The following is a 16356-nucleotide window of genomic DNA, read 5'->3' on the forward strand; positions in this document are numbered from 1 at the left end:
AGCGGCATTTAACTACCGCATCCGGCCGTGCGGCCGGATATGAGCGCATCGCCGACCCCTGTCACATGATCGGGGGTCGGCGATGCTTGTGCATTGTAACCATAGAGGTCCTGGAGACCTCTATGGTTACTGATTGCCGGTGGCTGTGAGCGCCCCCCTGTGGTCGGCGCTCACAGCACACCTGCATTTTAGCTACATAACAGCGATCTGATGATCGCTGTTATGTAGCAGAGCCGATCGGGCTGTGCCTGCTTCTAGCCTCCCATGGAGGCTATAGAAGCATGGTAAAAGTTAAAAAAAAAAGTAAAAAAAAATGTGAAAAAAATAAAAAAAATATAAAAGTTTAAATCACCCCCCTTTCGCCCCAATCAAAATAAATCAATAAAAAAAAAGCCCAACCTACACATATTTGGTATCGCCGTGTTCAGAATCGCCCGATCTATCAATAAAAAAAAAGCATTAACCTGATCGCTAAACGGCGTAATGAAAAAAAAAATCGAAACGCCAGATTTACGTTTTTTTGGTCGCCACGACATTGCATTAAAATGCAATAACGGGCGATCAAAAGAACGTATCTGCACCGAAATGCTATCATTAAAAATGCCAGCTCGGCACGCAAAAAATAAGCCCTCACCCGACCCCAGATCACGAAAAATGGAGACGCTACGGGTATCGGAAAATGGCGCAATTTTATTTATTTATTTTTTTGCAAAGTTTGGAATTTTTTTTCACCACTTAGGTAAAAAAGAACCTAGTCATGTTAGGTGTCTATGAACTCGTACTGACCTGGAGAATCATAATGGCAGGTCAGTTTTAGCATTTAGTGAACCTAGCAAAATAGGCAAGCAAAAAACAAGTGTGGGATTGCACTTTTTTTGCAATTTCACTGCACTTGGAATTTTTTTCCCGTTTTCTAGTACACGACATGGTAAAACCAATGATGTCGTTCAAAAGTACAACTCGTCCCGCAAAAAATGAGCCCTCACATGGCCAAATTGACAGAAAAATAAAAAAGTTATGGCTCTGGGAAGGAGGGGAGCGAAAAACGAAAACGGAAAAACGGAAAAAGCTCCGGGGGTGAAGGGGTTAAGCACTGTACTTTAAACTTTAGATGTAATGTATAAAAAATAATCAGTTTGTCCTTTGCTGTTCTAAATGTACCGACATCAAAGATGAAAAGTATAGCTTGGTTCTTTTATCCAGTGTATGCCGAACTGCAAGAAGTACCTATCGGCAGCTTTGAAAAGTTAGTTGTGCATTTGAGCTAGTTTACCACCCAGGGCAGGTGTCTTGGTGGCCTATCAAAATGGCGAGTGGTGTGTGCAGGGATTGTGGTGTGGATGTGTGAAATGACTGTGGGGGGCGCTTGGCTCATTTTTAACCTATTGTGGTAGTTGAATGGACAAGTGATTGTGAGAAGCGGAGTTGCCCTTTACAGTCACATTCAAGTCACGAGTGCAGCAAGTGGATGATGTTTATGATATTCCAGTTTATGCGATCTGAGAATACAACATCTTCACGTTCTATCTCCTCATATGTTCCCCTTATTGTCTCCTGTAATTGTGTTTTTACATGGAATCTTTATGATGTTACATCGTCATCTTATTCCCATTTAGGTCCCTACAATATCGGATCCTCGCAGTGGAGATCTTCAATATAATAAAGTTTTTATGATTGATCCGTCAATGATGGATATGGACAAGGAGAAGATGGGGAAGAAGATGTTACACCTCACCCTAGAGATCCTCTTCCGGCTTACTGGAGAGGTGAGAGATTCTGTTTACGTCACATTACATCATTCTTATCTACACTCCCTGACAGAAGTTATGTCGCTTATCCATGTTATGTAAATAAAAGCTTATAACCTGACGTTAAATTCATCCATTGGTTGTATAAATTATTCTTTTGAAAGCTGAAACCCTCTGAAATGTAGTTTAGATTAAGAAAATAAATTGGCATCAATGCAGAAATATTGATCAGTTAATGGACACAGAATGGTCAGATTTTGGCAAGACAAAAGTTTTGTCGCCTGGTCATATAATGCACCCAATCCTAGTTTACATCCTCATCTGTGCTCAGCAAATGATCGGCTAGTTGGTGTGTGTGTGTGTATATAAAAGGAAACCCAGCGCCCCAGACCTTCACTTGAGCTGCAACTTGAGCTCTGACAACATGCCAAAAATCCACCCTGCGACCAAAGCCTGGATTTTCAAGAGGCTGAGGACCAGATCCACTGCAGAGGTGGCTGGCACCTTTAATGTGTCTCAGTGTCAAGTACAAAGAATTAAAAAAAAGATTTAAAGATACTGGAGATGTTTTTGACAAGCCCATGTCCAGCAGACCCCACAAGACAACTGCTCACGAGGAACGTTTATTGGTTAGAAAATACAAAACAAGCCTCTCTTCCACTGCAGCAGAGCACCAACAGGCCTGGTCACCTCAAGTCCCTGTGTCAACTAGAACAGTTTGTAGGATTCTGTCTCAAAATGGCCTCCCTGGTCAAATCAGTGCCCAGAATCCAGCACTAAACAAAAGGCCTGCTAAACAGATGGATGCTGGAAAAGTGTCAGAAGGTGGATGTCTCTGATGAATCTTCAGTAGAATTACACCACAGCTGGCGCAAATACTGCAGGAGACCTACTGCAGCCCGTATGGATCCAAAATACACCCAGAAAACAGTTAAATTTAGTGGTGGAAAGATCATAGTCTGGGGTTACATTCAGTATGGGGGTGTGTGAAACATTTGCAAGGTGGAAGGCAATATCAATAGCCTAAAATATCAAGAAGTATTAGCTACCTCTTATATTCCAAATCATAAAAGGTGTCAAATTCTGCAGCAGGTTGGTGCTCCATCTCATACATCCATCTCTACAACAAAGTTCCTCCAGGCAAAAAATATCAAGGTGCTCAAGGACTGGCCAGCCCAGTCACCAGACATGAACATCATTGAGCATGTTTGGCGTAGGATGAATGAGGAAGCTTGGAACACAAAACCAAGGAATCTAGATGAACTCTGGGAGGCATGTAAGACTGCATTCTTTGCTATTCGTGATGAATTCATTAATAAATTGTACCTGTTGAACCGCATGGATGCAGTCCTTCAAGCTCATGGAAGTCACACAAAATATTAAATATGACTCTAATAGCACCACAACTTCATTCACCAATGTTATGCAACATATATTTGTATTTTAAGTTAATTATTTGTTTGAATATCACATTACTTTCTGTGGGCGACAAAACTTTTGTCTTGCCAAAATCTGACCATTCTGTGTCCATTAACTGATCAATATTTCTGCATTGATGCCAACTTATTTTCTTAACCTAAACCACATTTCGGAGGGTTTCAGCTTTCAAAAGAATAGTTTATACAACCAATGGATGAATTTAACGTCAGGTTATAAGCTTTTATTTACATAACATGGATAAGCGACATAACTTCTGTCATGGACTGTATGGGAATAACAGATGCACTGTACTGGAGAGGTGAGGACTCTGGAAATGTCTGTAGTGAGATTTATTAATGTCTCTCCATAACCAGGATTACATAGTAGTGAAGAAGACATCTAGTGAGCGCTGTCAGGCCCCTGTGTCTGAGGGATGGGGAAGACCCCTGAGCCCAATCACTGGGCCTCCACCTCACCCACTGATACATGAGGACATCAATGACCAGAAGATCCTGGATCTCGCCTACAAGATGATTGAGCTGCTGACTGGAGAGGTGACACTGTTGGGAATGCTGGGACATTATACAGTAATGATATGAAGGGATCGGGGGATGACGGTATCATTGTATGTGTCAGGTTCCTATAAGGTGTCAGGATGTCACCGTCTATTTTTCCATGGAAGAGTGGGAGTATTTAGAAGGAAACAAAGATTTGTACAAGGACGTCATGATGGAGGTTCCCCAGCCCCTCACATCACCAGGTAATAGGACTAAATACACACGGCTATAATTATCTGTATGTAAAGAATGAATTCAGTCCTTGTATGTGTTTCCTCCAGTTCTATCTAGTAAGAGGACAACACCAGAGAGATGTCCCCGTCCTCTTCTTCAGGACTGTAAACAAGAAAATCAGGATCATGATGTAGATGAAGAGGTGTGGGAATATTTAGAAGGACAGAAAGATCTGTACAACATTGTTGTGATGGAGGATCCTCGGCCCCTCACATCACCAGGTAATAGACAGGACTAAATACACACGGCATGTAATTATCTGTAAGTAAAGAATGAATTCAGTCCCTGTATGTGTTTCCTCCAGATCTATCCAGTAAGAAGACAACACCAGAGAGATGTCCCCGTCCTCTTCTTCCACAGGACTGTAAACAAGAAGATCCCAATGTTCCTCAGGATCATCAGGTAGATGGAGAGAAGGTATCATGAGATCTCTCCTATGTGAAGGTCTTGTGCTCAGTCTTGTTTTATCCACCAGTATAATATGCTGTATACTTGTGTAATGAGAACGGTGGAGATGGCAGGATTAGAGCTGATCATAGATGTGACTTCTCCATCTGTCTGTGACTTTTACAATATTTCTTTCAGGGTAAAGATCTGACCCATATTAATACTACAGAGATATTTGTGAAGGGTGATTGTCCGTGTAAAGAAGAGATTCCTACAGATAACAGCACAGGTGAGTAGTAACTACAGAGAAGTGCAGAGAAGTCACAGATTTTCCTCAGCCACCGGCTGTCACTGATTTGTCGGTGGTGTAATCCGACCATATCAGAATTAAAGGTCACCATTCTGCCATTATGCCACTGCATGCTCCTCCACCCAAAACTGCCCCTGTTAATATGTGCTTGTACGGTATGAAATAAATTGTACTGGAGCTATCCATTGTTCAATCCGCATGGCCAGAAAGTAAAAGTTACCCCTCAGTAGGGCACACGGCAGGGCTCATAAGGTAAGGTGCACAATTTGGCTGGGGGAATTCAGATTTTGCTGGAATAATTTGCTGACACCATTTGCAGATCTCCTAAAGTCCCAGAACGGTGGAGAAACAAGACAGTAGAAACCTGCACACAGTGACTGTATTACCCTCAGGGAATTCATCTTTAGGACTAGTGACTATTTTGACTCAAGAGGTAATATCTGGAAACTATCACACAGCTGATGCTGGTGTCACGAGGGTGTCACATCCCCCTGTAAGACCTGGAGTTAGACTGTCATATTGGGTAATGAATCACAGGTCTTCTTTAGAGATGGTGCGATTCATGTCCTATTTTACATGGATTACCTTTCCTTCAGTGCTGAGAGGGTTAAGCACTCTTTCCCTGCTGTCTGAGACCATACAGCCTGGTTGTTCTCAGCTGCAACTGCTTATCATTTACATCCTCTATATATACTAGCTCTGGGCATTAAGTCCCTGTCAGAGAAAGATTCATGTTCCTGTGCTAAAGCTAAGTAGTTGTATTGGAGTTGTAGTAGTATTGATCTGTAGTTTGCCGTGGTACGTATATGTTTATCTCATGGTCCCTATCCCATTTCATTTTTTTCTGCCTGTCCCTATCCTCCCTATTGTTGGTGAGTTCTTTTGTGTAATAGATGTTTTCTGTTATCCCTGTTTTGTCTTTGTGGCTTGTTTGCCTTAAGGTACCTTCACACGAAACGACATTATAACGATATCGCTAGCAATCCGTGACGTTGCAGCGTCCTCGCTAGCGATATCGTTTCGTTTGACACGCAGCAGCGATCAGGATCCTGCTGTGATGTCGCTGGTCGCTGAATAAAGTCCAGAACTTTATTTGGTCGTCCGATCGCTGTGTATCGTTGTGTTTGACAGCAAAAGCAACGATACCAGCGATATTTTACACTGGTAACCAGGGTAAACATCGGGTAACTAAGCGCAGGGCCGCGCTTAGTTACCCGATGTTTACCCTGGTTACTAGCGTAAAATGTAAAAAAAACAAACAGCACATACTCACATTGCGTCCCCTGCAGTCTGCTTCCTCCTCTGACTCAGCGCCGCAAAGTGAAAGTGAAAGCAGCACAGCGGTGACGTCACCGCTCTGCTCTCACTGTACGGCGCTCAGTCAGTCAGGAAGTGGACGCAGGGGGACGTGAATGTAAGTATGTGCTGTTTGTTTTTTTTAGATTTTACGCTGGTAACCAGGGTAAACATCGGGTTACTAAGCGCGGCCCTGCGCTTAGTTACCCGATGTTTACCCTGGTTACCAGGGGACCTCGGCATAGTTGATCGCTGGAGAGCGGTCTGTGTGACAGCTCTCCAGCGACCAAACAGCGACGCTGCAGCGATCGACATCGTTGTCGCTATCGCTGCAGCGTCGCTTCGTGTGAAGGTACCTTTACATTTCTGTTCCATGCCTCATGGAGTGGGCGAGGGGACAGATTAGGGGTTAACAGGAGCACAGTAAGGTTGGAGACCCGAACCTTTCTATCTTCAAGAGGACCCCCAGGACAGGGATAGTTAGGGTCCCAGTTCCAGGGACAGTTTGAGACACCTCTTCCTTTCTGAAGACTGTCGCAACAGGACAGCTGGAGAGTAAAGATTGCATATATTCCATTTTAGTGTTTAATATATGGTGTTCAGCTTCTTTTGTTTCTGGACACACAGCCACCATAAATTTTGAAGTGGCTTCTCCCTGCTACAGCAATGCTAAAATTGTGGATGGGAATAGTATTTGGGCACACTGCAGGACTCGGAAGCGAGGGGATTTTTGGCTTTGGGAGCACAGATTTTGCTGGATTGGTTCAAGGAAGCCATCTTTTTAAGATCTACTTTCTTTTCAAGGTCTACTGTTGATGTACAGTAACAGATGATGTTGTGGTACCGTGTTAGTCAGAAAAATTGATGTAAATATTTTTGTGCCCATCGATGACGAGTATTCTCAGAGTGATACCTTTATTGGCTAACCAGAAAAAAATATATGTTTGCAAGCCTTCAGAGCACAGAGGCTCCTTCAGGCAGGAGAAAATTGAATTAATAAAACAAAGACGCAACATTCAAGAGATGTATAAAAGAGGCTGCCGCGCTGAAGGCACTTACAATTTTAAAGTGTAGTCCTATGTAGAAAATGTCCGCATGTGACAGCAAAACCTTCTCCACTATTCAGTGGTACTCAGCAATGGGAGCGTCCTCCCCGTGATTGCAGTCCCCGGAAAATACCCGCCGCTGTGTGTCAGCGGTGACCACGGCCGATGGCGCCGCTGTAGCGTGGCGGGGTTAGTGGGGGGCGTGGTGTGTTGGTGACGTCACCTGTCCGTAACTGACGGACGTGTGCAAGGGCCAATCCCGACGCGTTTCGAGGGAACCGTCCCTCTTCCTCAAGGTATGGCGCCCGCACTGCCGCTGTTCCCCTATATACACACCACAATCCTGCGATCTTACTGGTAAACCAATGTATTGCACTAATCAGCTCGGCCTGATCAAACTAATTGCAATCAGCCCGGCTGTCACTCTCAGAAAACCAATTAAGCTATGAAATGCGATCACAATAAATGTATGGAAACTTTAAACAATAGAAATATTTGCTACAAAAACACCCTCCACCTCATAAAAAATATATATCTCCCCCTCATAAAAAACAAACTTTATTTATTTATTTCATAAAATTATGTGGATGATAAAAAAAATATATATGTGCATATAAATATATATATACATACATGCATATATCCAGCAAAAAGCATGTTCATCCATATATAAATGTACCACCATGCAACCATAAAATCTTATAAAATCTTGTATAATTTTAAGCACTGAACTTTATATAAATTATATTCAAAATATATGAAAATGTGCTGGTGTACAAATATGCATGTATGAATTGTTGAAATATTCATAAAAAAGGGGAATGCCCTGATTTTTCCAAATAAAAACATCATAAAATTCTAGAGGGCGTACAATTCTATTTCATGATTGAGTCCTTTGGGGACTAGGGTGTCCAATGTGAAAATCCATTTGGACTCAATACGGGACATGCTTTTAATATAGTCCCCTCCCCTTGGATTTTTGGGTACCGTTTGTATACCACAAAATGAAAAACCTACAATTGAACGTTCATGTTTTTCAGCGAAGTGCCGCGATAGAGGATGTCCTACACATCCCTTCTGGATGTTGTCCAGGTGTTCCTTAATCCTATCCCTGAGTCGTCTTTTTGTACGACCCACGTACATTTTTTCACAAGGACATCTTATTATATATATGACACCTGTAGTATGGCATGAGATCTTTTCTTTAAAATAAAACTCCCTCGTTTTATCCATATTCCAAAATGATTCCTGTTGTATCCTTGGGCTTTTTATACGCAAACAGCATGGGCACCTCCCACAATATGTAAAGTTGCCTCCATTGGGGTTTAGATTATTTTCCTTTATAGCTTTGCCCATACTAAACCCCATTTTCATGGTAGGTGCTACAATATTTCCAATATTCTTCACCTTTCGGTAAACAAACCTAGGTTTTGTGGATAAAAGTTCCCCCACCACTTTATCTTTTTGTAAAACTGGCCAATATTTATTAATAATTTTTGAGAATCTCCCATGGTCTGCATGATATTGTGTGACCAGTGGGATTCTCCCAATTTCTTGTGCCAAGGACCTTGTTTCTTTATTTTCTCTATTTGTATAGATCAAATTAGATCTTGAGATGGATTTGGCCTCCTGGCTTGCCTGTTCGAGGGAGGGGAGGTTATACCCTTTTTCTAAAAACTGTTTCTGTAAAATATCGGATTCAGCATCAAAATCGTCATCTTTCGTACAATTTCGCCTGATTCGTATGAACTGACTTTTTGGAATGTTATGAAGCCAAGCGGGAAGATGACAGCTGTCCATCTGAATGTAGCTGTTGCAGTCTACCTCTTTGTGATAACATTTCGTATATATGGCATTATTTTCAATAAAGATATTTAAATCCAAAAAATTAACCTCCATTTTGCTAAATGTACCTGAAAATTCTAAGCCATACGTGTTTCTATTTAAACCCCCCACAAATTCTTCCAACAATTGATGGGACCCTTCCCAAATGAAAAGGACGTCGTCTATATAGCGACGCCACATGATCAGACCTTTACGTAACATCCCATCCTGAAAAATAAACGACTCCTCCCACTTCCCAACATACAGGTTGGCATAACTTGGAGGAAATTTTGTCCCAATCGCCGTTCCCCACATTTGTATATAAAATTGATTATTATATACAAAATAATTATGTTGGAGGATAAATTTCATACCCTCCAAAATAAAATCTCTTTGTGTGGGGTTGTATAGCTGGGATTTAGTCAAAAAATACTCTACAGATTCACACCCTTTTGTTTGATCGATCACAGTATAGAGGGACTTAATATCCAAAGTGCCAAGTATATATTTATCAGTCCACTCAATACTCTCTAAGGCCCTGATAGTATCTTGAGTTATAAAGAAAAATATAAGTGAGGGTAAACAAATACAGAAAATTTATAACTTGAGCTCGCATGTGTTGACAGAGAGTGAGAAATCCCTTCTTCAAAAGGGCTTAAAATTTGCACCAACAACGGGATCTAATCCTTTTAATTTATATGTCTGTATGAAGAAATTCCTTCGTAATTTAGCCCTCAAAAAATATTTTTTAAAAAAGGAGATAGCAGGATCTAATCTAACTCAACAAAATTCTAATGGATATGTGCATACTACATTAGCCAATCCATCAACTTTTAATCCGATTAGTGAATACTCACAGGCCTTCCATACATTTGAAACTTTAGTAACCGCAGATATAAGGAAAATGAAAAAAGGAAATCCTAAATATAGGCGGAAAAATCTCACTAGAGGAGAAAGGAATGCTCTTGTTGAGCTCCAGGAGAATAATGATATAGTGGTCCGAAATGCGGACAAAGGGGGAAGTATTGTGGTTATGGACAGAAGTAAATATCATGAGGAGTCCTTAAAACTTTTGAGTGACGAGGTCACATATAAGAAATTATTGGGTGACCCCACCCCCCATTTTGTGAAAAAGCTCAATATTCTAGCCACAAAAGGGAAGGTAGCGGGTATTCTGAATAAGAAAGAATATGAGTTTATTTACAATAAAGACCGAGTTTAGCTATATTCTACCATATCCCGAAGATCCATAAGGATTCCAAGTGCCCTCCGGGAAGGCCTATTATATCGGGCATTAATTGCCTAACGGCTAATTTGTCAGAATATGTGGACATACAGTTACAAAAGTGTGTCCCATCTCTTCCAGCCTTCCTCAAAGATACTCAAGATACTATCAGGGCCTTAGAGAGTATTGAGTGGACTGATAAATATATACTTGGCACTTTGGATATTAAGTCCCTCTATACTGTGATCGATCAAACAAAAGGGTGTGAATCTGTAGAGTATTTTTTGACTAAATCCCAGCTATACAACCCCACACAAAGAGATTTTATTTTGGAGGGTATGAAATTTATCCTCCAACATAATTATTTTGTATATAATAATCAATTTTATATACAAATGTGGGGAACGGCGATGGGGACAAAATTTGCTCCAAGTTATGCCAACCTGTATGTTGGGAAGTGGGAGGAGTCGTTTATTTTTCAGGATGGGATGTTACGTAAAGGTCTGATCATGTGGCGTCGCTATATAGACGACATCCTTTTCATTTGGGAAGGGTCCCATCAATTGTTGGAAGAATTTGTGGGGGGTTTAAATAGAAACACGTATGGCTTAGAATTTTCAGGTACATTTAGCAAAATGGAGGTTAATTTTTTGGATTTAAATATCTTTATTGAAAATAATGCCATATATACGAAATGTTATCACAAAGAGGTAGACTGCAACAGCTACATTCAGATGGACAGCTGTCATCTTCCCGCTTGGCTTCGTAACATTCCAAAAAGTCAGTTCATACGAATCAGGCGGAATTGTACGAAAGATGACGATTTTGATGCTGAATCCGATATTTTACAGAAACAGTTTTTAGAAAAAGGGTATAACCTCCACTCCCTCGAACAGGCAGGCAAGCCAGGAGGCCAAATCTATCTCAAGATCTAATTTGATCTATACAAATAGAGAAAATAAAGAAACAAGGTCCTTGGCACAAGAAATTGGGAGAATCCCACTGGTCACACAATATCATGCAGACCATGGGAGATTCTCAAAAATTATTAATAAATATTGGCCAGTTTTACAAAAAGATAAAGTGGTGTGGGGAACTTTTATCCACAAAACCTAGGTTTGTTTACCGAAAGGTGAAGAATATTGAAAATATTGTAGCACCTACCATGAAAATGGGGTTTAGTATGGGCAAAGCTATAAAGGAAAATAATCTAAACCCCAATGGAGGCAACTTTACATATTGTGGGAGGTGCCCATGCTGTTTGCGTATAAAAAGCCCAAGGATACAACAGGAATCATTTTGGAATATGGATAAAACGAGGGAGTTTTATTTTAAAGAAAAGATCTCATGCCATACTACAGGTGTCATATATATAATAAGATGTCCTTGTGAAAAAATGTACGTGGGTCGTACAAAAAGACGACTCAGGGATAGGATTAAGGAACACCTGGACAACATCCAGAAGGGATGTGTAGGACATCCTCTATCGCGGCACTTCGCTGAAAAACATGAACGTTCAATTGTAGGTTTTTCATTTTGTGGTATACAAACGGTACCCAAAAATCCAAGGGGAGGGGACTATATTAAAAGCATGTCCCGTATTGAGTCCAAATGGATTTTCACATTGGACACCCTAGTCCCCAAAGGACTCAATCATGAAATAGAATTGTACGCCCTCTAGAATTTTATGATGTTTTTTTTTTGGAAAAATCAGGGCATTCCCCTTTTTTATGAATATTTCAACAATTCATACATGCATATTTGTACACCAGCACATTTTAATATATTTTGAATATAATTTATATAAAGTTCAGTGCTTAAAATTATACAAGATTTTATAAGATTTTATGGTTGCATGGTGGTACATTTATATATGGATGAACATGCTTTGTGCTGGATATATGCATGTATGTATATATATATTTATATGCACATATATATTTTTTTTATCATCCACATAATTTTATGAAATAAATAAATAAAGTTTGTTTTTTATGAGGGGGAGATATATATTTTTTATGAGGTGGAGGGTGTTTTTGTAGCAAATAATTCTATTGGTTAAAGTTTCCATACATTTATTGTGATCGCATTTCATAGCTTAATTGGTTTTCTGAGAGTGACAGCCGGGCTGATTGCAATTAGTTTGATCAGGCCGAGCTGATTAGTGCAATACATTGGTTTAACAGTAAGATCGCAGGATTGTGGTGTGTATATAGGGGAACAGCGGCAGTGCGGGCGCCATACCTTGAGGAAGAGGGACGGTTCCCTCAAAACGCGTCGGGATTGGCCCTTGCACACGTCCGTCAGTTACGGACAGGTGACGTCACCAACACACCACGCCCCCCGCTAACCCCGCCACGCTACAGCGGCGCCATCGGCCGTGGTCACCGCTGACACACAGCGGCGGGTATTTTCCGGGGACTGCAATCACGGGGAGGACGCTCCCATTGCTGAGTACCACTGAATAGTGGAGAAGGTTTTGCTGTCACATGCGGACATTTTCTACATAGGACTACACTTTAAAATTGTAAGTGCCTTCAGCGCGGCAGCCTCTTTTATACATGTTTATTACCTTTTGACAGTTTCACACACCTTACTGGCTGGTTGCCTGCTGCTGTTCCTTTCAGGCACACGTGTCAAAAAGCGCCTTTGTGATTTTTAGTGTTTCTAACATTCAAGAGATATTACAGCAGGATGTTTGTTTCATGGGTTGGGAGGTGTGATACCTCCTAAAGGAAATCAAATTAGGCATTTTGTTACAAATGGAGAGGCAGTGGGAATGTTCTTCTTAGTTATCTGGAGTCCGTCTGGTGGAGGTGTGAATTGTATCCATGTAGTGAGTCATAAATCCAGGTGATAAATTTAATCCTTCTATCAAACAACATTGAACAACTTTATCAGTTTGCATTCCCAAATTTTTCTCTGTTGTCCTTAAAATGACCTTTTAGGATTAAGACTTTTAAATCCATCATACAGTGTCCACGTCCAGAGAAATATTTTCCCACAGGTGTGTCCATATCATTCCTTATCGTGTGTCTGTGTAGATTCATCCTTGTTTGTAGTTTTTGCATGGTTTCCCTAATATAGATACTTCCAGGGCACCTCGTACATTGTATCATGTACACCACATTGGAGGATGTACATGAAAAAAAAACCATGACCTTATATTCCTGATTTGTGATTGGTATGCGGATTGTATTTGTTGGCAATATGTGGTGCGGTAAAGCGACTCACTCGGCAGGACACAGAAATATAACTGGAACTTTGTCTCTTTAAGAAAAGGCTTGGATAAACCAAGCTGGGAAAGTAAACACAGCCCTCCGGGCAAAACAAAGAAGCAGCCGCCACATACGTTCGCTGGGAAACTGCCCGCACTTTTAACAACACCTGTGGTTGAGCGGCTCACTCAGCTGGACACAGAGGTATAACTGGAACACTGTCTCTTTAAGAAAAGGCTTGGTTTATTGTAGCACCATAAACCAAGCTGGTAAAGTAAACATAGCCCTCCAGCAGCAAAACAAAGAAACCAAAAAAGCATAGTCCTTTTTCCTAGTGGGATCAGCTCGCTCACAGGCAGCAATGTCCAGGTTCAGATAGAGTCCTATCTCTCCAGGAACCACTGAACACTGGAAGCTCTGGCAGTCAGCCATTTAAGCCCAGACCTTCTGACTCCTTCATCATGTGAGTAGTAGCTAGACTCTAGGTTTAAGAGGAACCAAGGAATACTTCATACGATAAGCGGGTTCCTAAGTAACTAATGCTAAAATATAACTTTTATTAGTTTATAGTCTAAAAAAGTGCAAACATATAGTGCTGACAAAAGTGCTAGGTGCGTACATACAAACAGAAGACACATTAAAACGTGTCACCGCCAGAGAATAATGTCCAATTACCTATTATTAACTGGTTTCTCATATATACCAAAATAAACATTCAGGACATATCACCACAAAACCAACAGGGCAGCCAGTCCTGATGTTTCGAACACATATATCCATTATGACTTGATATCTATGTGATCAGACAGGATATAACACATAAAAAATCGTACCGTCACCGATATGGCTTTATACAGACAAAATAGAGAGGGCCCTTTTCTCTCAGGTAACCACTCCTAAATCATGGTTATACTCCTTCCATTGACCTTCATGGCGGTGGCAATAATTTGTAATTACAGCGTGCTCATATAGAGAAAAGCAGCGACCGTGCAGCAATATGTACCCTTTCTATCATCCAGTCTCATACAGTACATGCCTTCACATACATAATCGCATGCATATACAATCAATGTTTTATACTCATCTGCCTTCTCACGGTCATCATCTAGACTCAGTGCAGCTTGAGTTATTGTGGACCATTACAGCGATTCTCAGCCTATATTCGCATCATTCCTTTTGGGTCCACCTTGATGAATAGTGCCTCCCAACACGTTTCATACAGTTTGGAATCATCAGGGGATTGTGTCACCTTCATGCATAGTAAATGAGCATATCGCTAACCCGGCATCCACTCTGCCTTCTTTTTATACACTACTCACCGGTGTTTGCAGCCACGTGCTTCCGGACGCCTGGAGTCAGATTTCCGGTGTATTCGGGTGTGTGCACCATAGATTACAGCGCGCACATTACTTCCGGACACAAAGACGTCGGCAAACCATGCCGTAATGTCATGTCCGGTGGGCGGACCCTTCCACCTCTGTACCGCCTCCTCAATAGTGATGTGCGCAAGCGCATTACGCTTCGTGCGATACAGAAACAAGAGACAGACGTCATTCAAACACCTCCTGTACTCCTGTATCCATCTTACCAAATGGGAGCAATTGTTTTTCTCCCGAGTCCCGAGAATGGCATGTGCAAATAAACCAACCACATTGTTGTAGTTATACCCCCATAGATCGAGGATTAAATAGAGCTTCAGAATTCGGTTTTAGATTTCACTCAGCAGATTGTGTACACACTTAGGGTACGGTCTCACAGTGGCACTTTTGTCGCTACGACGGCACGATCCGTGACGTTCCAGCGATATCCATACGATATCGCTGTGTCTGACATGCAGCAGCGATCAGGGACCCCGCTGAGAATCGTACGTCGTAGCAGATCGTTTGGAACTTTATTTCGTCGCTGGATCGGTGTGTGTGACACCGATCCAGCGATGCGTTCGCTTGTAACCAGGGTAAACATCGGGTTACTAAGCGCAGGGCCACGCTTAGTAACCTGGTGTTTACCCTGGTTACCATCGTAAATGTAAAAAAAAAAAAAAACAGTACATACTCACATTACGGTGTCCGTCAGGTCCCTCGCCGTCTGCTTCCCGCACTGACTGTGAGTGCCGGCCGTAAAGTAAAAGCAGAGCACAGCGGTGACGTCACTGCTGTGCTCTGTACTGCCGGCACTCACACAGTGCAGGGAAGAGGACGCCGGGGGACGCGAATGTAAGCAGAAAGAGTCCAGAAATCGGCCAGACGGTAAGACTAATCACTATCTTCTAAATTTACTTGCCTTTCTTTTCCTCCCCTGCTCTTTAACCATGCTCACATTTTCCCCACCGTTTTTGCTCCACTAATCCTCATTTTCCTTCACCCACCTTTTTCCCTTCTCTCCACTTATTCTCACTGCTGGTGACACATCCCCCAATCCTGCCCCCGCCTCATACATTACTACCCCTTACCCTATCCTTCTCACACTATGAGAAACCACCGCAACCCCTCACACTTAAAACCTGTGCAACTGACCCCCACCACACTGCTTCCCCTCTCTGGGGCACTCTGGAATGCCCGCTCTGTCTGCAACAAGCTCCACATGGTCCATGATCTCTTCACTTCCCACAACCTTTTCTTCCTGGCCCTCACTGAGACCAGGCTGACGCCCCCTGACACGGCCTCGCCTGCAGCACTAAGTTACGGCGGCCTCCAATTTACACACACTCCTCGCTCTGGCAACAGACATGGTGGAGGAGTGGGTATCCTTCTTCCTAAAAACTGCTCCTTCAACCCTATCCAACCCCCACCCTCCCTTCTTTTGAGGTTCACTCTGTCCGTATTTACACTCCCACCAATCTCCAAATGGCTGTCATATACCGACCACCTGGCTCAGCCACTGCCTTCATCGACCAATTCTCCACCTGGCTCCTTCACTTTCTCTCTGCCGACATCCCCACCATCATCATGGGCGACTTTAATATCCCTACTGACACCCACCAGCCAGCAGCCTCCAAACTACTGGCCCTTACTTCATCCTTTGGGCTCACCCATTGGTCCGCCACAGCCACCCACACAGACGGACATACACTAGACCTCATCTTCACCCGCCTA

At 42.1% G+C, this 16356-nt stretch overlaps 2 protein-coding genes across 2 annotated transcripts in view; one reads left to right on the forward strand and one right to left on the reverse strand.

Annotated features, from left to right (window-relative positions):
• Positions 1-16356, reverse strand: part of LOC143767347 (uncharacterized) — a 294161-nt gene that overhangs the window by 122297 nt on the left and 155508 nt on the right. The window lies entirely within an intron of this gene.
• Positions 1-16356, forward strand: part of LOC143767345 (uncharacterized) — a 96588-nt gene that overhangs the window by 57452 nt on the left and 22780 nt on the right. Inside the window, exons 6-11 of the mRNA XM_077255589.1 lie at positions 1617-1766; positions 3542-3721; positions 3804-3927; positions 4006-4179; positions 4263-4360; positions 4544-4634. Coding sequence (XP_077111704.1) covers positions 1617-1766; positions 3542-3721; positions 3804-3927; positions 4006-4179; positions 4263-4360; positions 4544-4634 — 817 coding nt within the window. The remainder of the gene's footprint in view (positions 1-1616; positions 1767-3541; positions 3722-3803; positions 3928-4005; positions 4180-4262; positions 4361-4543; positions 4635-16356) is intronic.

The sequence above is a fragment of the Ranitomeya variabilis genome, chromosome 4 (genome assembly GCF_051348905.1).
Source record: "Ranitomeya variabilis isolate aRanVar5 chromosome 4, aRanVar5.hap1, whole genome shotgun sequence".
NCBI lineage: Eukaryota > Metazoa > Chordata > Amphibia > Anura > Dendrobatidae > Ranitomeya > Ranitomeya variabilis.